The 26,090-nt window shown below is 33.5% G+C and overlaps 1 protein-coding gene across 2 annotated transcripts in view; it reads left to right on the top strand.

The window, feature by feature from the left end:
- The window catches only part of RNF130 (ring finger protein 130), a 119,003-nt gene that overhangs the window by 63,782 nt on the left and 29,131 nt on the right, over positions 1-26,090 (top strand). For both annotated transcript variants that reach the window (XM_051979094.1, XM_051979093.1), the window contains exons 4-6: positions 15,941-16,012; positions 19,894-19,976; positions 23,305-23,401. In XM_051979094.1, the coding sequence (XP_051835054.1) occupies positions 15,941-16,012; positions 19,894-19,976; positions 23,305-23,401 (252 nt within the window). The remainder of the gene's footprint in view (positions 1-15,940; positions 16,013-19,893; positions 19,977-23,304; positions 23,402-26,090) is intronic.

Below are 26,090 nucleotides of genomic sequence, written 5' to 3' on the forward strand. Positions count from 1 at the left end.
AGTATGTGTCATTCTTCATCTTGAGTCCTTCATCCTTATGTCAAAAAGTGGGTAACATGTTTCATCATGGGTCCTTTGGAAACGTGGTTAGTCATTGCATTGATCAGACTTCTTAAAAATTTTCTTGACAATATTATTCTTGTACAAGTTGTTCTTGTTCTGCTCACTTCACTTTGTATCAGTTTATATTATCTAGTATTCTCTGGCTTCATCTATTATTTTTATATCTGTCATTTTATAATATTCCATTATATTCATATGTCACAGTTCAGCTATTCCCCAAATTATGCATACTCCCTTAGATTATTATTCTTTTTTCTTCCTCTTTCAATCAGGAAGTTTCTTTTGTTTGAAATTATTCCTTCACATACTTTCCTTTTTAAATCGTCAGAAACCATTCCTTTAATCAACATAGTCTAGGAAAAAGTAATACAGTTAAAATGAGAAGGGAAACAGTTAACTAGGAAAAAAAGAAGCAAATTTCTCTGATAAATAGCTCGTATCAAAGCTATATAAAGAGTTGATTCCGGTTTATAAAGAATAAGAACTGTTTTCTATTTGATAGACAGTCAAAGACTACGAAGAGACAGTCCTCAAAGATATCAACCACCATATGAAAAAAATGTTCCAAATCCCATAATTAAGGAAAATTAAAGCAACTCTGAAATTCTACCTCACAGCTATCAGATTGTCGAAGTTGACAAAAACGGAAAATGATAAATATTGGAAGAGTTATGGCAAAACAGGCACCTTAATGAACAGTTAATGGAGCTATGAATTCTTGTATCTTCTCTAGGAAACATTTTGGAACTATGTCCCCAATGTTACCAAACTGAGTACCATTCAATCCAATAGCACCAATTCTAACTAGGTTTATATGCCAAAGAGATTTTTAAAAAGACATGTATGTACAAAAATATTGCAACTTTTTTTTGTAGTAGCAAAGAATTGGATATTAAAGTTGTATTCTTCATTTGGGAGATAGATAAACAAATTATAATATATGATTGTAATGGAAGCTGTCATGCCATTAAAAATGACAAAAGAAATGGATTCAAATAAACCTGAGAAGATTTCAATGGACTGATGATGCAGACTCGAGAGCAGTACAAGGAAATAATAACATTGTAGAATTTAAGATGAATGCAAGTTTGTTTAACTATAGAGCAGGCATTCCAGAAAATACAGTGAAAGGGATAGGTAGATCTGGTTAAGGAATATTTGGAGAGTAGATTTGAGGGGAATGGGAGTAACTGAACAGGCAATGAAGAATGGGGAACAAAGTTTGAGAAATGAATCCAAGCAGAGTAGGGATCTGTTGAAGGAGACAGACTTGAAGGGCAAGTCAAGATGTTATGTCCTAGAAGTCTGAACTCAGAGCAGACCCAGAGTATGGGAAGATACAGCCTGAGAGAGGAGGTAGGGCCTGAAAATTTGAGGTAGATATGATCCAAGGATAGCTACTAGATACCCCTGGAGCAAAGATAAAGGCCATAAGCAGCTGGCCTGAATCCAGAGATGATGCAGAGTTCTTTAGGAAATCTCAGGGGTGAAGCCGGAGGTTACAGCTACAGGTGATATTGTAAAGTAAGATTAGAAAAATAGATTGAATCTAGATTTTAATAGAGCAGAGAAATCTATGTCTTATATACTAGTATAAAGAGGTGCCACTGAAGGTTTTGAGCAAGGTATGTGTTGTCTGACATCTACATTAGAAAATTCATTTTGGCAGAATTGTTTGGAGAGGGAAAAGACTATTTGGCAGGGAAACCAAATAGACTCTTAGAACAATTCATTTAAGAAGTGTTGAAGGCCACAATTAGTGTGGTAGCAACGCAAGTGTATAAAAGGAGACAGACAGGAGACTTATTGTGAGAGTACAATCATAAAGAGCTTCCTTGGAAAAACTAGCAGACACCATAGAGATTATAAATTTTAATATAGATCCCAACCAAAATCAAGTCTAAAGATCCATGACTAAATTCTAATGTTGTGATTAGATTTGGATTTCTATCTTGAGTAGATGCTTAAAAAGAGACATTTAACATTAAATAGGTATGTTTTTCCATAGCACTCTAGAATCCAGGCAATCAGCTTAGAAATACAGATTAGTGAAAACCAGCTGTATTTCACAAGAGAGGTATAGTAAATGGATAAAAAGATACCTAAGTACACAATGCTTTGTTTCTAGATATTTTTATCAGTTGACACATTAAGATATGGTCTGTTTGTCATGGAAAATCAGAAAATTTTAATGCCCTCTTTATTTATCTATGAAAATCTATATATTTTCAATATGACTAAAATGGAAATATGTTTAATACAGTTGTACATATATAACCTATATTAAATTGAGGAGGGGAAGCAGGGAGGGAGAAAAAAATGGAAATCAAAATCTTATAAAAGCAAATGTCTAAAATTAATAAATTAAAAAAGAGAAAACATTTACACTTAAAAGAAATAAATGTTCAAGTTAAAAAATGTGTTTTGCTTTTGTCTTTCTTAAATAGATAAATATCCATCAGAAGTAGGTTGGGTGGAGTTGATTTTTCTTTTGGTTAGAAAAATTAAAGACAATGGACTCTCTTCGCTTTATTTTTAGTTTCTACTAAAAGTTCTTTTGTGATGTCTCATCATGGCATATAGGCAACCCTAAGTTTTCAAGAGGCAAAATGGAGCACAAGATCTAGCAGGGTCTACCAAATATAAAAGTCTTAAAAATGTTGTCTCAGTGATGGATTATTGTGTGTCTGCTATCCAAAAACTGCTAGGTTCAGAGAGTCTCCTTGCCAAATTGCTAGCCAGGTGATAAACATTTTTGGTCATGAAAGTTCAGATAATAACCATCTGCTAAAGCAGTGGTCCTCAAAGTGTAGTCCAAAGAATTATTGGGGTCTCTGAAACCCTTTCAGAGGGTCTACAAATTCAAAATTATTTTTTATTTCTAATATAGTAAATAGCTATAAATATAACCCATGTGAACAAAAACTCTTTGAACAGATCCTCGATAGTTTTTTTAAACAACATGAAGATACTGAGAACAAAAGTTTGAGAACCACTATGCTAAGGCATTAGAAGGGAGATGCTTTACTATGCTGCATATAATTTGCTTCTCCCATTAACTTGAATGGAAAATTTGGGTAACAATTCTAATTATAGAAAAAAGAGTGAGGAACTTTGATTTTATAGAGTCATTCCCTGAAAGTAAATTTACTAGGATTAGAAGTGGAAATTTTGTTGTAACAGTAGAAACCCAGAGCAGTGGGTGGAATGCAGTCAATCCCAAGGAGTTTTGAAAAAACTTCATGGTTTGTCCCAGGAGTCTGTCATTCTATGATAGTACTTTAATTAGCACTCAGTGTGGTGCCTGTGGATGATGAAGGATTAAATATAATTGCCATCTGGTGTGGGCCACAAAAGTACAGAATTTATTTTAGGGTATTTGTTTTGCAACCAATTGTAGACTCATTTGAAAGCCCTTACCACTCTGCTGCAAAGTGATTTTATGACCTTTTCCCCTCTTTTAGTTTTTCCAAAGGTCAGAAAAAAGATGATGAAATTTTTATGTGGTTTAAAAAGCTTAGCTTATCAAAATTTAATGAGAAAGTGGCAGCAGCTAGACTCTGTTTAATACACTTGGGTATTGTAAAGGAGAAGTCAGAACTATTAGCAGTGGGAAAAGAAGTAAGTTCAAAGCTAGACTTCCCCTGACAGAATGTCATTGTGAAGTAAGTATATTATTTTATACCAAATTTACTGCAAAGTGAAGAAAGTCAAGAAATACACATAAAAGATACAAACAGTAACGCAGTTGAGAATGGAAAGCATTTTGTGTGTGAAAGAAGGGGAGTAGAAATAACAGATTTGGGGATTTGGTTATTTGTTCAGGTTGAATATTTTGCTGTTCTAATAATATGATATGTGTATTTTTCTAGAAGTTTGTCTCAGTTTTCTAAAATTTTCATTTTTTTCTTATGTTCATTATGAATTATTTGGTGATTTGTTTCTCATACCTTCCTTTAATCCTAAAGGATCTCAATGTATCTCTTGGTTAGCAGTATCAAAGCTTGCACTTTTAATTTCCCCTTAATGAAAATGATTTTTAAATCTGGTTTTGAATAAATTTTTTCAAATATACTTAAACAGAAGTTTCAAACATAAACAGTAAAGCTAGGATATATTGTTACACATGGTAGTCTCAGGGTGTATGTATAGTATTCAGAGAATTTAGAAACAAGTCTCAATCTCATGAAATAAAATCAGTTTTTCTTATATATGTGAAAAAAAAAGTAAAATTCCTTTGAAATAGGTTTTTTTAATTTAAATCAGATAGGAAGAAAACATTTATGTTTTCATATTAGAGGGAATTCCAAATGGAAAGCATACAGTTAGTCATCTCTTGAAAACCTCTGGCAATTTTGGTTTTTTCTTGTATGAAGCAATTAAATAATATTGGGATCAGTTCTATTCAACTAATATTTCTTGAACTCTTGTTTTAAAACTCCAGTTAGCCCTTCTAAAAGCACTCTTTTCAGATTTTCAGTAACTCATTTTTGTTCATCAAATAAAGTCTGCACTACTTCATCTACACTTAAAGGCACTCCACAATTTGGCTCTGTCATCACTTTCCATTAACATCCACCATTATTCCCTTTCATATTACCTATGTCTAACCAAACTGAGATAAACATAATTTCTTTAGCATAACTCATGTTTTCCTGACTTTATGTTTGCACAAGCTCTTCCCTTACCTACTGGATCCACCTGCTCAGTTCTACTCAAACTTTCCAACACCAGATCAAGTACTTTATTCTTGAGGCATTCATTGATTTTTCCCCAGACCAGAAATCATCTCATCCTTCTTAAAAGTCTCATAGCTCTTTGTACCTGACGACATATTTTTACATCCTGATTTCTATTCGAGTTATTTCTGCCCATATTCATTCTTTTCTTCTAGCCAGTAAAATATATGAAAGTCATACCTTGTCTTAATTTATCTTTGTGCCTATCCAGAGCTTTATATATAATGTTGTTATTTAGTTATTTTTTCAGTCATGTCTATTTTTTTGTGACAATTTGGGATTTCCTTGACAAGGGTACTAGAGTGGTTTAACATTTTCTTCTCCATCTCATTTAACAAATGAGGAAACTGAGGCAAGCAGGGTCAAAACTAATAAGTATCTGAGACCAGATTTGAATTCAGGAAAATGAATCTTCCTGCCCAGTATTCTATCCACTATGCCTCCTAGTTATCCCTCATATATAATATGTAGTATCAAAACATTTGTTGATTGAATAATAAGAATAATTAACTATAGATGCTGAAAGACTCCTTTCTTACATTTATATGTGCTTTTAACTTTTGGCATGAAGAAGTATATTTGGTTTTATCACTTGGGACCATGTAGATAACAGTTACTATCTGTTGCAAACAATTAGTTTGCAAAAATCATATAGTATTTTACTTACTTGTTTATTGCCTTTTAACACTAGAAGAGCCAGGTGTAACAATTGATGCAAAAAAAAAATTGTATAACTTATTATTTCTCATATTTGTTCAAATGTAATACAAAAACATTAACAGATATCATGATTTTACTTTGAAATAAAAATTGTCATCCTACTATCTTTTCTCTTTATCATATGGATAAAATATTTTTAAAATCCATTATATCAGTTGACACAATTTGATTATTAAAGAATTTTTTTTCCTTGCTTGTTTTTGGGTTGGGTTTTTTGTTTGTTTTGTTTTCTTCACAGGGCAGTTAGGGTTAATTGACCCAGGGTCACACAGCTAGTAATTGTCAAATGTCTGACCACCAGGTTTGAACTCATTTTCCTTGCTTCAGGGCTGATGCTCTATACACTAAACCACCTAGTTGCTCCTCTTTCAAGATATTTTAAAATTCTGTTGCTTCTGTAATTGTTCTCTAGTTATTTGTATGTTTAATCTCTGAAATTCCTTTGTAAACTCCTCAAGCAAAATTGTTTTATTTTCTTTTTTTTGCTCTTAAGTAGCCTTAAAATGATAGTCTGCAGAAAGAAAGGTACTAAATAAATTCTTTGTGAGTAAATAAGGACCTACAGAATTATCAGTTGCTGTTCATTCTTTCAAATAAATATTTTGTAGGTAACTTGTGTACAAAATGAACTGAACATGAAGAAAAATATCAAAGAGCAATCAGTAAGCATTTATTAGTGCCATGGTAATAATAATAATTATAGCACTTAAGTATGTCAGATACTGTGCTAAGCACTTTATAATTATTTGATTCTCAAAAAAATCCTATTGTTGCCCTTATTTTGCAATTGAGGAAACCAGGTTTAATTACTTGCCCAGGGTCAGACAGCTAATAAGTATCTGAGGTCAAATTTGAAATCAGAGCTTACTGATAAAGAGGTCTGACTCTGAAATCAAAGGGCCTGAGTTCAGATTCTGACACTGACAGTGTCTCTGTGACCTTGGGCTACTAGTCATTTAACCTTTCTAGACCTCAATTTATTCATCTGTAGAATGAAAAAAGTAAATAGTCTGAGTACTTTCCAACTCTAGAACTATGATCCTGTGTGATAAGTAATGTGCAAATTACTGGCAGTGTAATATAAAGACAAAAATGGAACAGACCCTGCTCTTCTCTTGTGTCAGAAGAGATATGTACATAATGTGGAAACAAAATAAATTCACCATACAAAAACACTAGGAGAGAAAAGGTCAAAAATCATTTCAGACAAAAAAAACAAAAAACAAAACTTGCAACAGCCCTAGATATTGCTAGTTGTTTAAAAAGAAAAAGAAAAAAAAAAAACTTGGAACAGCTAGGTGGCACAGTAGCTAGAGCACTAGCCCTGAAGTCAGGAGGACCTGAATTCAAATCTGGTCTCAGACACTTGACACTTCCTGGCTGTGTGACCCTGGGCAAGTCACTTAACCCCCAATTGCCTCAGCCAAAAAAAAAAAAAAAATGATAAGGAAAGGCACAGCTAGTGGGCGCAGTGGATTGAGCACTGGTCCTGAAGTCAGGAGGACCCGAGTTCAAATGTGACCTCAAACACTTAACACTTCCTGGTTGTGTGACTCTGGGCAAGTCACTTAACCCCAGTTGCCTCAGCAAAAAAAAGAAAGGACAGAAACTAGCTCCTACATATTATTTATATGTGTGTGGACACACACACACACATACACACAGATGCACACAGAGTCTGTTTCTGTGTAATATTCTGATTACTGAACTATAGAAAGATGCCAATGACCTATCTCTTTTATGAAGCATCTGGTAAATAGTCATTTAAATTGGCTCACAACAAGTTGTTACTACTGCAATAACAAAATGGACTAATTGAAGTGTTTTTCTTATTATTCAAAAATAAATTTAGTTTTTATAGCTAACATATATATATATAACCTATCTTTATTGATAGTACAATTTTGCTTAATATTTTCTGAATGCTAAAATCATCATTCCTTCACATGATAATGCATATTAAACATTCTTTATCCTACAGCATTAGTCAAATATATATAGAATGTTCTAACTAAAGTTCATGTCAGTGACTCAGCCACTTAAAGGGATGTTCATCCCTCAAACTCACCGTCCCCTAGCACTTTTCGGTCTCTGTCATCTCGAACTCTGACATTCCCTCTGACCACAAGATCTCAAAATACCTTCCGCTTCCCTTTTAAGCCTGTTTTTTGTCCGCACAATCCCCTTGCTCCCTCTTTGTCCTCCCAATCTGTCACTCCTGTTCTGCCTCACTTTTTTCCCATCAGTTTTTAACCACTTTAACAAGTTACTGTAGTCTAGCCTTGATTTCTTGTCTTCTTATCCTTCTCCAGGTCACTCTGCCAATCTTCAGTCTTCTTTCTCCATTCACATTCCCAAGTAGCTAAATGAAGCTGCTAGAGGAAATCATGGAACTACGTTGATTGGGTCAACTGAAATTCATGTTGACTCTTCCTACTGGGTTCTTACTCCAAGATGATAGTCATCTTAATTTTCTCGCACATTCCTCAGAGTAACTGGGGAACCCAAACCTTTAGATATCTAACATCTTCCTCATTATCCCTACTCAACAGATGACTTTGTTTCCTTCTTTACTAAAAACAAAAGCTTTCATGATGTCTCTCATCTTCTGGATTCACACCTCAAAACCTCTCTAGACATCTACCTGTTCTTCCCTTTTGTGCTTTTGTCTTAAAGGATGAGATAATACTTTCTTTTTTCATCTCTACTTACATCCTTGATGCCATCCCTTCCTATCTCATTCAAAAACTTGCCCCGTTGATCTTTCTTATCTTCATTTTTTTCCTATCAACTAATTCCTTGATTGCTGTCTATTTAGAAAATCTTTCTCCAACATTGCCATTCATCCCCACCAAAGCTAACTATTCTATACTAACCTAACTATACTACCAACACTCCTCTGAAAAATTGGCAATAATTTTTCCCTCTTCTTCCTTGACATTTTTATAGATTTGACTTACTTAACTCCCTCCTTCTGTACAAACTTAGTCCCTTGATTTCTGTGGGAATGTTCGTTCTTAGTTTTCTTCCTATCTTAATAGCCATTCTTTAGGTTTCCAAAGGTTTTTTTGCAAGTGCAGTCGATCTATAAGCATTTATTAAGTACTTACTAAGAGCCACATATTACACTAAGCACTGGAGATATAAAATAAAAAAACAACTCCTTCCTTCAAAAAGCTTTCATTCTAATGGGAGAAACACCATCTATATTAAATACGTACATCCAAGATAAATTCAATGTAGATGGAAGGTAATCTTGGAGAGGAAGAGATTAACAACTAGGGGAACCAGGAGAGATCTCCTGCAGAAGGTAACAGTTAAGGTAAATTCTTGAAGGAAATTAGAAAATTCTAAGTGGCAGAGGTGAAAAAAGTAGGGCATTCTAGGAATGGGTGATGCCACACCAAAGGCATAGATAGGAGAATAGTCTGTCTTACATAAAGAGCAGCGAGTAGGTCAACATAGCCACATAGCACAGAATATAGAAGGCCAGTAATTAATAAGGAGACTAAAAGGGTAGGAAGAGGCCAGGTTGTAAAAAGTTTTGACTGCCTAACAGAAGAATTTATATTTGACCCTAGAAGTAAATGAAGCCACTAAAATTTGAGTAGAAGGGAAACATGGTCAGACGAAGGGAAAGGGACCTGTTTGTGCCAAAATGTTTGTGGCAGCCCTCTTTATAATGGTAAGAAATTGGAAACTGAGTGAATGCCCATCAACTGGAAAATGGCTTTATAAATTGTGGCATATGAATGTTATGGAATATTATTCTGTAAGAAATGACCAGCAGGATGATTTCAGAGAGGCCTAGAGAGACTTATGTGAACTGATGCTGAGTGAAATGAGCAGGACCAGATCATTATATACTTCAACAGCAATACTATATGATAATCTGATGGACGTGGCTCTCTCCAACAATGAGATGAACCAAATCACTTCCATTCAATAATGAATAGAACCAGCTATACCCAGTGAAAGAATTCTGGGAAATGAGTGTGAATCACTATATAACATTTCTAGTCCCTCTGTTTTTGTCCGCCTGCATTTTTTATTTCCTTCACAGGTTAATTGTACATTATTTCAAAGTCCGATTCTTTTTGTGCAACAAAATAACTATGTGGATATGTTTACATATATTGTATTTAACATATACTTTAATATATTTAACATGTATTGGTCTACCTGCCACCTGGGGGAGAGGGCAGGGGGAAAGAGGGGAAAAATTGGAATAAAAGGTTTTACAATTGTCACTGCTGAAAAATTACCCATGCATATATCTTGTAAATAAAAAGCTATAATAAAAAGAAAGTTGATGACACCAAAATTACAAAACTGGAGGACATAGTGACACTAATGCCAGTAATAAGGAATTTTGGAAGAGGAATGTGGTTGGTGAGAGGAGAATAGTGTTCTGTTTTGAACATATTGAGTTTGAGCTATCTAAGAGATAACATGTTTAAAATATTCACTAAGACGAACTCAGAAAAGAGATTAAGACAATATACTGATACATATAATATGTATCATATCACATATATATGTAGCTCCTGTATATAGATATTAGATATATATAATATAAATATTATATAGTTACATATAATATATAGGTCTTAACATATAGATCTGACATTCTTCTGCATAGAAATAATAGTTGAAATAATGGAAAATAAGATCACCAAGTGAGACTATATAAAGCAAAGATTGCTCAGAACAGAGATTTGGGAGACACCCATACTTATTAGCATGACAAGAATGAACATCCAACAAAGGAGACTATAAAGAAGCAGACAGGTATAAGTTAAAGCAGAAAAAAATGGTATCATGAGAAGCCAGAAAGGAGAAAAAGGATATCCAGCAAAGTTTATGTGTCAAATGTTGCAGCAAGATCAAAAAGAATGAGAATTGAGAAATGCATGAGATTTGGTGATTAAGAGATCTTTGGTGAAGAAAAAGAGACTACTGGAAATTTTGGAGAGAACAACTTCACTTAAATAGTTAGAATCCAGATTGCAAAGGACTTAGCATAGAGTGAGAGAAAAGGAAGAGAAGGCCCTAAGGAATCTTTTTCAGGTTGTTGAACAGAGAAGACAAAGATAGAAATTGATAGCTAATAGAAATGGTAGTATCTAATGAGGGTAGTATTTTTAAAAATAAAAATAGTTTTTTATAAAAATAGTGTGCATGTCACAACTCTACTAGTTTAGAGAAAGAGGAATAGGTTGTCTGTGTCTGATGTCACAATGCTAGTGGGAAAAGATTAATATTTATTATATAATAAAATCACCAAAGACCAAAAAATAACTTTTTATTGTTTAAAATACATGCAAAGATAGTTTTCAGTTCCTACCCTTGTAAAACCCTGTGTTCCAAATTTTCTCCCTCTTCCCTACTTCCCCCATCCCCTAGAAAGCAAGTGATCCAATATAGGTTACACATGAGCAATTCTTTCAAACATATTTCTACATATATTATTCTGCACGAGAAAAATCAGATCAAGAGGTGGGGAAAGTAGACAACAAAAATGAAAATACTATGTTGTCATCCACATTCAGTGTCCATAGCCCTCTCTCTGGATGCAAATGTCTCTTTCCATCATAAGTCTATTTGCATTACCTTGAGTCACCTTACTGTTGATTTTTTTTTAAGCTTTTTATTTTCAAAACATATGCACAGATAATTTTTCAACATTGACCCTGGCAGAGCCTTGTGTTTCAGATTTTCCTCTCCTCCCCATCCCCTCCCCTAGATGGCAAACAATCCAATATATGTTATATTTGTTTAAAACGTATATTAAATCCAATATGCAGAAACATTTATAAAATTCTCTTGTCACACAAAAAGGAAAGAAAAATGAGTAAAAAAACAAGAGCCACCTCATTGTTGAAAAGAGCCATGTCCATCACAGTTGATCATCACATAATCTTGTTTATGTTTTGTGTATAATGTTTTTTTGGTTCTATTCACTTCACTTAACATCAGTTCATGTTATTCTTTCCAGGTTTTGCTGAAATCAGCCTTCTCGTCATTTTTTATATAACAATAATATTCCATTACATTCATATACCATAACTTATTCAACTATGCCCCAACTAATAGGCATTCACTCAGTTTCCAGTTCCTTGCCACTACAAAAAGGCTGCTACAAACATTTTTGTATATGTGGGTCCTTTTCCCTTTTTTATGAGATACAGGCCCAGTAGGTCAAAGGGTATGCACAGTTTGATAGCCCTTCAGGCAAAGCTCCAAATTGCTCTCCAGAATAGTTGAATCAGTTCACAACTCCATCAACAATGTATTAGTGTCCCAGTTTTCCCACCCCTTCCAACATTTATCATTATTTTTATCAGTTGAGGAATGGCTTATTTTCTTATAAACTCAAGTCAATTCTCTATATTTTAGAAATGAAGTCTTTATCAGAAACATTGGGCATAAACATTTTTCCTTGTTTTCTTCTACTCTTGGCTGCATTGGTTTTGTTTATACAAATATTTTTAAATTTAATATAATCAAAATTATCCATTTTGCATTTCATAATGTCTTCTAGTTCTTCTTTGGCCACAAATTCCTTATTTCTCTGCTGATCTGAGAAGTAGACTATCCCTTGTTCTCCTAATTTGCTTATAGTATCACTAAAATATGAACCCATTTTGACCTTATCTTGGTATAGGGTGTTTGGTGTTGGTCAGTTCCTAGTTTTTAACCGTACTGCTTTCCAGTTTTTCCAGCAAATTCTTATCCCAGAAGCTGGAATCTTTATCAAACACTAGATTACTAGTCATTGACTGTTGTATCTTATGAATCTAATATATTCCACTCATCCACTACTATGTTTCTTGGCCAATACCAAATGATTTTGATGACCACACTGCTTTATAACATAAATATAGTTTTAGGTCTGGTACAGGTAGGCCATCTTCTTTGCATTTTTTTTTCATTAATTCCCTTAAAATTCTTGGCCTTTTGTTCTCCCAGATTAATTTTCTTATTATTTTTTTTCTACTCTATAAAAGTAATTTCTTGGTGGTTTGATTGGTATGGCATTAAATAGATTAATTTAGATAGAATTGTCATTTTTATTATATTTGCTCAGCCTACCCATGAACATTTGATATTCTTCTAGTTGTTTAGATCTAATTTTCTGTGAAAAGGATTTAGTAATTGTATTCATAAAGTTCTTGGCTTCGTCTTGGCAAATAGACTCCCAAATATTTTATATTATCTAGAGTTATTTTTAGTTTACATAGTATTGGAATTAATTGTTCTTTACATGTTTGGTAGAATTAGTGAGAGTGTTTTTAAGAAAGAAGGAGACATAGGCATATTTATAGGCAATAAAGAAAGAACCAATAGATATGGAGAGATTGAAAATCTTAAAAAGTGAAGGGACAACCCGCTAGAAGAGATAGACGATTATATCAAGATGTATGTAGAGAGGCATTGTCAGGGACCAGGGTCACTTCTTCATCAGAAACTGGAGTGAAAGAGGAAGAGGTTAGGGACCGAACCAAAGGAATATGAGATAAAGGTAGAGAGAGAGCTCTTGAGTCTTGTCTATGCCATTATATTTGGGGCGAGGGAGGAAAATATGAAACATGGTCTTTTATGAGAGGGCTGGGGAAGGAGTGTTATAAGAAGTTCCAATAGTAAAGGTTTGAAACAACAGCTTTGTTGAATGAGATAGAGAATAGGTTAAGAAACTAAAACATTTTCTTTTTACCACAGACAGCCCAATCGAGATTAGATAGCATACTAACCCAGTCAGCATGGTTTTATAACTTCATTCATCAGTTTGCAAATAGGAGTAAAAGATGTGTATAGTGGGAGTAATTGGAGTTAAGAGTTTGCTAAGAAGTTTGGCAAGGAATTCAAGGTTAGAACATTGTAGAAATGTGTTCCAGGGAGTCTGATATTCTTGTCAGGAGCTGGCATGTTCCAGGGTTCTTCTCTCTGCTTTGGTAATCTTGTCTTCTTTCATAAGTTCCATTATTACCTCATTACGGTGACTCAGGTGTATGTGTATCCATGTGTATGTATATGTGTATGTTTGTGAGTGTGTGTGTGCATATGTGAGTGTAAAATCCCCCCTTTCTCTCTAAACTCTATCCCTGCCATTTTAGTTGCATGCTGGACAGCTCCACTAGCATAGCTTGTATATTTTCCCAACATCATCATACTCAGTATCTTTTGTAAATACTATCCCAACCAGATAAAAACCCTAAATTACCTTTAATCCTTCTCCCTCTTATTCTCCTATAGCTAGTCATTTGGTAAGCTCTTTAGAGTCCACTTTTATAACATCCCATGCAGCCATCCCTATCTTTGCACTTCAGTTGATATTACTGTACTTCAAATTCTCAGCTCACACCCACATTATTATAATAGCCCTCTTACAGATCTCCCTTCAGTTTCTCCAATCCATCATTTATATAACTTCCAGAATTATTTTCCTAAGGAAAACACTATGTCCTTCCCATGCTCAAATATTTTCAGTAGTTCTTAATTAACTCATGAATAAAATAAAAGTTTATTATTTAAATCTAAATTTATTATTTTCTTTATTAGCCCTTAAAGTGTTAAACATAGCATCAACCTATTTCTCCACTTTTATTTCATATTTTTTCCCTCGTATAATCTATTTAAGTGAAACTATATCCTACCAGCTGTTCCCCAAACTTGACATCTCGTCACTGGTATCCATGTATTTCCATAATATGTTTGGAATATAATTGCTTTCTTAAAAATTCCTCATCTTGCACATGACTCTCTTCAACAAGGAGATAATTGAGACCAGTTCCAATGATCCTGTGATGAAGAGAGCCATTTACACCCAGAGAGAGGACTGTGAGAATTGAGTGTGGATCACAATATAGCATTTTCACTCTTTTTGTTATTTGCTTGCATTTTATTTTCTTTCTCATTTTTTCCCTGTTTGATTTGATTTTTCTTGTGCAGCAAGATAATTATAAATACATATGCATATATTGGATTTAACATATTTCTACCGTGTTTAATATATATTGGATTACTTGCCATCTAGAGGAGGGAGAAAGGAGGCAAATTAGAATACAAAGTTTTGCAAGGGTTAATATTGAAAAATTATCCATGCATATCTTTTGAAACATAAAAAGCTTTAATAAAAAAAATTCCTCATCTTCCATCAACATTTGAAATAGGTGCTATCTTTTCTAAATAGCCTTCCCTGATTCTGAAAGTATTCTGTTCCTCATCAGCTATTTCTAGGATACTTTATCTAGATTTCTCCTTTGCTCAATCACTCCTTTCTTTGAGTTATACTTATCTGTGCTGTAGCCTTTTTTAATTTGTTCAACTTTATGAAAGCCTAGTTAATATTCTTTATATAGTTGTGATAGCTGATCCAGGCAGTTGAGAAGCTAGCATTCTTCCAGCACAAAGGAAATATACACAACTAAGTTGCATAATGAATAGAGCACTGGATCTAGAGTCAAGAAAAGCTGAATTCAAATCCAACCTTACACACTTATTAGCTGTGTGACCCTAAGTCATTTAACATCCCATTGCCTTAGCTTTCCATTTATAAAACAAAGATAGTAATAATACCTATCTACTCATAATCATTGTGAGAAATAAATGAGGCAATATTTGTAAAGTACTTCAAGGTTTGAAACACTATATAAATGCTATTTTTTATTAAATGAAGGAAAAATTGATTGGGTAGCAAATATTTAGAAAAAAAATAATTATGTATATATCTAACTGAAGAAGTACAGTAGAATCATGAAACTGAATTGATTGGTGAAGGTTCCCTGGAGGAATATGGAGTGGCAGAAGAAAGCTGAGAGAGGAAAAATGAATGTATGTGTATAACCTAAAAAAATTTTTTTTAGAGAAATCATAGAATGGGGTTAGTTTCCAGTATGAAGGAATCTAAGTGTTAGGGACTTCATTTTACTAAAACAAGGTTCCTTCATAAAATAGTAATTTAGTGTCACAATTTTGTAATGAGAATAAATAAAATTCATGGAAGTTAGGATGTTAGCATTTCTTATAATATCAAAAAACTATTTTACATGGCATAATATTTTGAATCCAAAAATATCTAGGTAGACCTATATGCAGTGGTAACTCTTGACACTTGCTTCTCTTAATAATGCCATTGAAATTTTGACTTCTTTGGGATGTCTGATGTTATTAACGGTGCTGGACAAATGATCTGTTCTTCCACTGCTGTCGTCTGAATTCATCTGACTCCTAGACTTTGGCTACTGCCCATTTCTAAATTTGAAACCCTTTTAGGAATGTTCTACTCTGAGACCTCACTGATGTGGCAAAGAGAATAAGTCAGGATATTAATACCTGAATAAATTAAATTATTTAAAAGAAAAAATTGTTTGAAGGCTTGACATTTAATACCTGCTTTTTCTTTTCAATTTTTATAGCGTCGCCTTGGAGATGCAGCCAAGAAAGCCATCAGCAAATTGACAACAAGAACAGTAAAGAAGGGTGATAAGGTATGATAATGAAGGAATTTTACAATGTCAAATAATAAATGAAAGTTAATTTTTGTTTTGGTGTGCAAAAAAATACTACTGTTATGGTTTTAGTTTTATTTGTTATATTTTTTAATGTAGTATATCTTTTCAAACAAATGTCCCTTTCAAGTCTTGACATCATTGTGTTTTTCGGAAACTTTTCATAGAGATCTCTCAGTTTTCCCAAAGGAGACTTTCTCTTACCACTTTGTTGTTGCTGTTCAATCATTTTTCAGTCATATCTGTTTCTTTGTAGCACCATTTAGAATTTTCTCATTAACTCATGCAAAGTGAAATGAGCAGAACCAAGAGAACAGTGTACACAGTAACAACGTTGTAAGATGACAAACTGTGAATGACTTAGCTATTCTAAGTAATACAGTGATCCAAAACAATTCTGAAGGACTTAGGATAAAAAAAAGCTATCCACCTCCAGAGAAAGAACTAATATTGCATATGAATGCAATTGAAGCTTACTTTATTTTTTTTGGACTTCATTATTCTTGAGAGATTTTTTGGTTTTTGTGTTTTCTTTTGCAACATGGCTAATATGGAAATATTTTGCATGATTACACATGTTTAATCTGTATCAACTTGCTTTCCTTCTCTAGGAGGGAGGAGCCACTGGAGGGAAGGAGAATTTGGGGGGGAGGGGAAGACAGATGTTAAAATTAATGTTTGCATGTATTTGAGGAAAAAAAATAAATTTTTAAAAATGGTAAACATTGGTGAAGCTGTGGTCAAACATGCATGTTGATGCACTGTTGATAGAGCTGTGATTTGCATTTGTTCTGAAACTATGCCCCCCAAAGCCACTAAACTCTGAATATCTTTTGACCCAACTATACTAGTTACTAGGCTTATGCCCCCAAACATAAAAGAAACGGGAAACAAGTCCATATTTGCAAATTTTATGGCAGATATACTTATATGGTTAAGAAAAAAAAAAAACAGGAAACCGAAGGGGTACCCACTTACTGTAAAATAGTTAAAACAAATTACAACACTTGAACATAATAGAGAATATTATTGTTCTATAAAAAAGGAATAATGAACAATTTCAGAAAAAATTGAGATTTATGTGAACAAATTGCAGATTGAAGTGAGCAGAAACAAGAAAGTAATATATACAATATAGTAACATAAAAAAACTTTTAAATAATGTTCATTGTTATAACAAACTATGATTCCCACTTTCTACAGAGAGGTGATGGATTCCAAATCCATACTTTTTTTGACATGTCCAGTGAGTGAATTGGGTTTATTTGACTGTGCATATTTCTAGAAGGGGAGAGGTTTTTAGGAGGAGGGAAGTAGGAAGAAGAGAAACTGGAAAAAATAATTAATTTTTAAAACTTATATAGTCAATAAGGAATTAAGTGAACAGAACCAAAAGAATAATTTTTGTAATAACAACATTGTCAAGTCAAACTATGAAAGACTTAAAAATTCTGATCAGTGCTATGATCATTTGCAATTTCAGAGAAGATCTGTGCTACCTACCTCTTGACAAATAGAAGTTGTAGAATGAGACATGGACATGGCCAGTGTTGAAATTTGTTTACCTAACTTTGAATATAATTCTACAAGATTTTTATTTTGTTTTCCTATTAAAAGGATAGAAGGTAAGAGGGAGAAATAAATAAATGCATTGTTATTTGAAAAAAATAATAATAAAATGGGAGGATTAAGTTAAAGAGTTTGAGTTCTCTTCTAACTCTAAATCTATGTTTCTATGGTTTTGAGTATTATTATTCAAATGATTATACCTTGTGTCTGTCTTTCTCTGAAAAACATTGGTTTTCTCTAAATGTCGTATATTCAAATTGAACAAGAATTTATTAAATGCCTACTATGTAAACAGATAACTGTCAGTTTCAGAGTTAGTTCAATCATCTGTAACCTCTTCTTTTCAGACTATGTTTGAAGTTCACTTCTGCGTGTTATTTTAGAAATAACATTGACAAAATAAAGCAGATCCAGAAGAAGGTAATTCAAGTTGGGACCAGAGAATATAGCAAATGCTAGGATGTCATATTTGTTAAAAGACCTAAGGATGTTTATCCTGGAAAAGAAAAGTCTGAAGGAAGAAATTAATAAATGAAAAAACATTCTCTTAATCAGCATATGCTAGGCACTATGCCACGTGCAGAACATATACATACAAAAATGAAAAACTCCTTTCTTTTTATTTTCAGATCCAAATTCTCTCTTTTCCTTTACTCCTCCCTCTCTCATTGAGTAGACAATCTTTACACATCTGAAGTCATGCAAAACATATTTCCATATTAACCTTGCCATAATAAGTAAATTAATGAATGAATGGATAGATGAATAAATAAATAGTACAAGAAAAATCAAATAAAAATTATGCTTTGATTTGCACTCAGAGTTGATTACTTTTCTTTTGGGAAGTAGATAGCATTTCTCATCATGGATCATTATATTGATCAGAGTAGTTACATCTTTCTCAATTAATTATTATCACCATATTACTACTACTGTGTACAGTATACTTTGAGTTTATATTCTAATAGGAAGAAACAAGACATAAAGAGAAGTACAAAGACCTAGCAAGAAAGTTTCAGAATGAGAAGTCACAGAGATAGTGAGTTGATCCATAAGGTAGTTGATTGACACACTATTTTCAGAATCAGTAACTTTATTGATTTGATAATTGTGCCCAGAGTAAGAGATAGAAATGGAGGTAGACAGTGTCTCTTCCAACTCTGAGACTCTGTGACCTTCCACCAATAGTATTTTTCTCTATCTATCTTTCCACAAATATGTGCCATCTTTTACGATTCCCTAAGGTAATCATGTTTGGCAGAATAAGAATCCATGCTGGATGGATGATTAGAATGGACAGATTTGTGGCCAGACGGCCAGCCTGCCTCTTATAGGGAATAGTTAGGCCCTTTCTGTCTCTTTTCTTGGTCCCATCCCAAGCTTGAAATGAGGATGATTTAAACTACAATAGCAATGGAAAGAATTAGTAGGAAGAAAGGGATTCAAGAGACACTGAGAAAAGGAAAGCATTGACAGGTATGATGACTGGTTAAATGGTTGAAAAGAGACATAAAGAAGAAAGGATCAAAGATTATTTCAGCCCTGGCTGACCAATAGAATCATGGTGCCAATAGTAAAAATAGAAGATTCAGTTGAGAAATTAATTTGTTGGGGAAGTTAGTTAATAGTCTAGTGTGTAGTTTTGAATAAATAATTTGATATGCTGTTAGGAAATCCAAGTGAATGCATCTAATAAGTAGTTATAAATGTTAATTTAGGAATGTGGTCAAATTTGGAGATAAAGTTCTGGGAATTATTCACAGAAAAGTAATAGTTGAAGTTGAAGAAATGGGAGAGAGTGTAGAGAAGTCCTAGGTTAATCAGAATTTTGGAAAACACATCTCTTGGGCAGGAATAAAAGGACTCACTAGTGAAGTAAAGAAAAAAGTAGTCAGGAAGTTAGAACTATCAAGAAAGCATAGCTAAAGCATGGGTCAATGGGATGGTTAATAGTATCCGACTCTGCAGTAGTGTTATAGAAGGTGAAGATTGAGATAAATTCAGTTGATATGAATTAATAATTCAGTTTCATTCCTATGATAGAATCAGAAGCCACACAACAAGGGTTAAAAGAATTGAGATTATTCAAGAAAGTAGAACCAATGAGTGTAGAAAATTCTTTTGAAAAAATGGTGGTTGTGATTTTAACCTTTTTTTGTATCATTTTATTTCGTAACTAATTTGCGTATTTTATAGCCACTAGAGAATCCTAAATTTGCTAACAACAGTGTCTCTTTAATTGGAGAGATATTTCAGCATCTTATTTCTTGCTCTTTTGCTATTTGTTTTAGGAAACTGACCCAGACTTTGATCATTGTGCCGTGTGCATAGAAAGCTACAAGCAAAATGATATCGTCCGAATTCTGCCTTGCAAGTAAGTCCTTATTTGATCTGTTATAAAAATCAGTTTTGTTTTTTAATTAAGAACACTTTTGAGATCATGAAATATTAAGGCTAGAAGGGATCTTTAACACCATTTATTTAATATAAGCCCCCAAACCCTTTTTATAGATGGGTTCTAGAGAGAGAAAATGATTTGCCAAGAATCCTAGCTAGTTAAAGGCAATGCCAAGATTCAATTTCCTGTTTTCATTTTGAAAGGTCTTTTTAGAATGGATGCCTTATCTTACCTTTAAGGATCTAATCGATGCATTCACACACAAAAAATTAAGGACCTACCATGATATTTAAGGAAGACTATACTGCAATGCCTTAAAGAAGTCACTTAATTCTCTGGGCTTCCACTTCTACAACTGTAAGATGAGGGGAATACAACTAGCAAGATTATGAGACACCTTCCACCTCTAAATCTATGATCCCGTGCTTAAAATGCTCATGGACTTAATTCAAAGTTTAGTTAGATAAAACCAAGTCCATTTTTCTCAAAGAGTTTTGCATGATAAAATGTAATCAATTTAGAAGTATATAAGAAGTGCACAAAATGTTGAGAGATCGTAATAGAAAAATTACTTTCATCCAAGACCAAAGATTTCACAGAGAAGAAATGGAGGTAAGTCCTGAAAGATGGGTAATGTGGCCACAAGTAGAAATTAGAACATTTCAGATTTAGGACGCATCAGGAAAAGAGATAGAAATGTGGAAATATATGGGACAGTTTTGGAGATTGGTGAAAATTATAGCTTGTCCCAGAGCATAAAGTGTTTGTGATTTAAAAAATGCTTTGTAAATCTTAAAAATACTATATAAATTCATCTTCTTTTAAAGGAGATTAGTGATATGAGCCACATTAAAATAGGATAGGTTAAAGGAACTGTGGATGTTTATCCTGGAGAACAGAAGATTTTGAAAAATGTGAAAGCTATCTTTAGATGGTTGAAAGGATGTCATATAGAAAAGGCATTAGGGGCAGGTAGGTGGTACAGTGGATAAGAGCACCAGCCATGAAATCAGGAGGACCTGATTCAAATCTGGCCTCAGACACAATACTTCCTAGCTGTGTGACTCTAGGCAAGTTACTTAACCTCAATTGCCTCAGCAAAAAAGAAAGAAAGAAAAGGGAAAAAAAAGAACATTAGAATAATTATATCTGACTTTATACTTATGGTATTATATACAGTATCTAAGTGTTAGAAAAAAACCCTGAAAGGCCTAGTAGTCCAGTCCATGCCTGATCAAGAATCCCTTCCTCAACGTTTCCAACAAGTCATCCTCTAACCTCTTCTTGAAGACCTCCAGTGAATATACAAGTAATAGAGAGAAAGGGATGAGAGGAGTAAACATTAAATGAATCTCACTTTTTTTCTGAAATAGTCAGTGGAGGATTGAACCACTCACACTCATAAATAGTTTGAAATGGAAATACATCAAATTCAGGGGGGGAACAAAAGGGATAGGAAAAAAGGAAAGAAAAGAAAGCTATTGGGGAAGGAATAATTACAAGCAAAAAAACTTTCTCATTTTGAAGGAGAGGAATTAAAAGTAGTTAAAAAAAAGTTGCAGAGAACTAAAATCTAAAGAAGTGTGTCAAATTCCTCTTAGACAATTAGGGAATGCCTAAACAAGTGGTAGTATGTGAATATTAATAGAATATTATTGTGCCATTAGATGACAAAAGAGATGATTTCAGGGAATCCTATATAGTATGAACTGAGGAAAGTAAACAAAATTGGAAAACAGTTTATACAAAAAATGTCTCTGGAGATTCTATGATGTCACATGTTGCTCACTTCCTGACAGAGAGAAATAGACAGAAGGTACAGAAGAAGATATACATTATTAAGCATGGCTACTGTGTGATTTCATTTTGATTTATCATGCTTATTTGTTAGGGCTTTTTCTTCTTTCTCTTATTTTTTAAGGATAGGATAGGACCAGAAGAAAAGTTAGTAGTAGTGATCCCAGAAAGAAAACTATCATAACAATTTTTTCAATGCACAAAAGATAACAAAAGGAAGTTCAGGAAAAATCACAGAGAAGCAGGCCAGTTTGGAAAATTAATGTTTAGAATTTATGTTATATGTATTTTTAAAAGCAAGCTTTCATATCAAATTCTCTTTTTGTTTTTTGTGTATGGAAATATTGTTTTTTGATGTTTGAGTTCCAAATAAAAAAATTTTTAATTATCTCAAGATTATAAATGGAAAAGCATCAAGCACTTAGTGCCTACAGAACTTAGCAAAAATACTGATACATACAGAGTATTTTTGCTAAGTTCTGGAAATAAGATAGAAAAACAAGATGGTGCCTTTTCTCATGGAGCTGCTTATATTCCAATTGGAGATGACAATATGTATAGGATGTGAAGCCTCATGATCCTTAGAGGGCAGCAACAAAGTGAATGATAATATATCTTTTTTTAATGTTTTATACATTAATAAAGTTATCAGTCCTAATGTTGAATCATTGTCAGTGGCAAGAACTTTGGTCATGAAAACTTGCTTTGCTGGCTGGCTCTACTAAGGAAATAGGAAGTACAACATCTGTAAAGGAAGTTACCAGGTTGGATCTTCACAAGACTTATTATTTCCCTTAATTGTGACTTCCAAGGTCCAGGCTGGAAGCAGAACTGGTTGTCTGGATGGTGCTATTCTTCCTAGAGTTCTTGGACTCCCTTGCCCATCTATGGCAGTTCTGTGGTTGGTAGTATTGGGACCATAGAGGTTGATCTCCCTTCTCCATAAGTTTTTTCCCCTTGATAATGCTACAAGAACCAAACTGGAAGCAGGGTCATTGGTTTATTGGGCATTATAGTTGGAGGCTTGAAGCAGTGGCAGTAGTTTAGCAGGCCCTTCTATCACCTGAGAATTTAGACTTGGTGTCATGGACTGAAGGAAGATGGATAGTGGTAGCAATGATTTGAACTATCTGATCACTATATTTCACTTATGGTGACTTGCTGCTCCAGCTAGCCTGTCCCATCAGTATTAGTCTACAATTAATTTAATAATGATAAAGATAGTGGGCCCCTTCTCTAAAAGGGTTTTTATCATTGTTTTGCCCCTCATTTCATCTTTACAAAATGAAATGTAGGAGATAAAGAAAATTACTGGAACTTTGTTCTGAAACCAAGACATTCCTTGAGGTTTTTTTTTTTTTTTTTTTTTTAGGAAATACTTAACACTGCCCTTCTTGAGATTTGCCTCTTTTTCCAAAAAAGAAGAAAAAGTTAATTGTATATTTAATTATTTGAGTTCTGATTCTATATGTTTACTTTAATAAGATTCTTTTTTTTTATCTAACAGGCATGTTTTTCACAAATCCTGTGTGGACCCCTGGCTTAGTGAACATTGTACTTGTCCTATGTGCAAACTGAATATTTTGAAGGCTTTGGGAATTATGGTATGTTTCTTAATGGAAATTCTTTTCCATATTTAACATAATATTTTATTTATTATCCACATACATTAATTCAATTTGAATACAGTTGTAATATCTTTAAGAAACAAGATAAATAGTATAACAGGAAATTCCAAGGTTATTTGATAAAATCATTTCATATCCTTAAATTTTTTTAAGGCCTTGATCCATCAAATTGTGGAAAATAGCATGTTTGTTCCATAATTGCATAATTATATTTACATAGCACCTTTCTCCTAATTAGCTTTAAGCTCTAGTTAATTAGTTAATTTCATGATACTCATAGAAGAACACTATTAATCACTTTGAAGAAGAAAATGGGTGGGAATTCCTGAAAAATAGAATGGGCAAATGTGACCTTCTTAAATCTGACATCAAGAAAAAATGAAACTGTAACAAAGATAGAAGTTTTGGTGAGTGTTTTTCAAAGAACGGGTAATATGAATTTCAAGTAAAAAGGTATCGCTTGAGATTGATGGGATGAAATCTGTGACTGGAGCATTATATTGGATTGATGTCTATGTGTGTATATAAATATGGGTCTATATGTATATACGTGTGTGTGTGTGCGCGCACGTGCACACGGTCATGCTTCATTCAAAAGAAACCCAATAAAGTGGGGGTAAAGGTATAGTAGCACTGGGTGTTAAGAAGATGTACTCATGAGAGAAAACCTAGGAACCAAAGCAGGAATCTTGTGAGAACAGGGAAAGTCCTTGTGTAAATATCAGTAGAAACAGAAACAGAAGTAATATTGTCATCAGAGTACTATAGAGCAGAGGTGTCAAATTCACAGCCATGGATTACAGGGATCCATTTTTGGAGTTTGATATCACTTTATAGACCACTTGGACAGAAGAAAGAAATAGATAAAATTGAGAAATATCATAAACCTAGAATAGAAACATAATAGTAGGAGATTTCAGTTATCCAGACATCTATTCAAACTATCTCTACAAAAATCATGGCAACCTGGCTTGACTTCATGATAATTTCTTCCTTCAAAAGTCAGAGTAATCAAGAAGGGGAACTTGTATTCAACACAAACTGGTTTTTGGCATAGAAATGATGGGAGCCATAGAAGTAAATAGAGTATGTGAAAGCGGAGAGGAGAGCCAAGAATAGTTTAATATATAACCTAGATTTGGAGACAAAAGATTTTAATGGATTCACAGAGGGGATAAGTGGAGTCCTGTAGACTAAAATTCTATAAAAGAAGCCAGCCCAAAAAGAATAGGAAGCTTTCAGCAATGAAGTCTGAAGAAAAGAAGAAAAACAATTCTTATGAGAACAAAAAGAGGGAGTTGTTTCAGAGGTCAATGTGGATGCACAGGGAACTCATCAACAACTTACAAGTAGTATATAAGTTACTTGGCACAAGCAGTAATTTTAGTATGTTTGCATTTTGTGAAACCATAAGTCATGCATGTTTGTTTCTATTGGCACCAGGTTGTCACACAACGTTTGTTCTTGACTGAGTGAAACAAGATTGAGCTGATTCTCTACTCTTTGTCAGTTCTCCATCAGTTAGATGCTGGATTTGATGCCATTAATTTCATGTTTTTAATTCTAGGGTTTTTTTGTTTGTTTGTTTTTTGAAGGCAATTGGAGTTAGTGACTTGTTCAGAATCACACAGCTAGTAAATGTTTCAGGCCAGATTTGAACTCAGGTTCTCCTGACTCCAGGACCAGTGCTCTATTCACTGTGCCATCTAGCTACTCCAACTCTTTGATTTTGAGAATTGGATATTATTCTACAGAAATTTGCAAAAGTTGTAACTTTTAAAGAGCACACTTCATAGATTGTTAGAGGTATTAACATTGACTGTTGGTATGAGGAAGTAAAGTGTTTCAAGGATCATTCAAGCCTATAATGACACAGCATCATTTGCACTAAGGCTTTTCAAAAGAAAATGTGGTCAAAAATGAAAAACAAGACCATACATGACAAACTTTTGCTGTAAAAAATTAAACCTCAGAAAACAAGCAAAAATCTTTGGGAGGACCTATCAGTTGGAGGGTTGTTATTGATTCCTTCACAAAATAGCATAGGGTTGTTGTAGTTGGAAAAACAGCAAGAAGACTCATAAAAGACCTGCCAACGATTATTATGAAGAAAAAAAATGTTGATTGTAGATAAGACAATACAATACAATACAAAAATGAGAATATTAAAGTTTGGGAGAAAGTAATTTTTATTGTTAAAATTCGCTTTCTTATTCAAGGCTCTTATGACAAATTGTTGTCATAAGAAATCTAGATGAATCTTTTAAGAGTTGGGTATTTTCATCAGATTGTATAACATCTACTCAAAAATTCCTTTGGGGATATTTTTTGCTTCCAGTGGGCCTGTAAGTACTGTTTCCATTTAAATTTAATGATATACTGAAGAAGCAGGATTATTATAGTGATTCCCAAATGGAGATAGAATACAGCAACACAGTCTTGCACCATGACATGTCCTGAAAGGTTAAGAAATGTGTGTAAGAAATGGAGATAAATATGCTTTAGTGACCGAGGAGTTTGTCTGATTTAAACTCTTTTGGAAATCTGTGGGATTTAATCAAGACTAGACTGAGGAAAATGGATTATTCTTCAAAGATATACTTAATATCTTCAGTGTACTAAGTATGCTTTCCTGATAATTAAAGAATATATGTTAAAGTCTTGT

Source organism: Antechinus flavipes, chromosome 2 (assembly GCF_016432865.1).
Source record: "Antechinus flavipes isolate AdamAnt ecotype Samford, QLD, Australia chromosome 2, AdamAnt_v2, whole genome shotgun sequence".
NCBI lineage: Eukaryota > Metazoa > Chordata > Mammalia > Dasyuromorphia > Dasyuridae > Antechinus > Antechinus flavipes.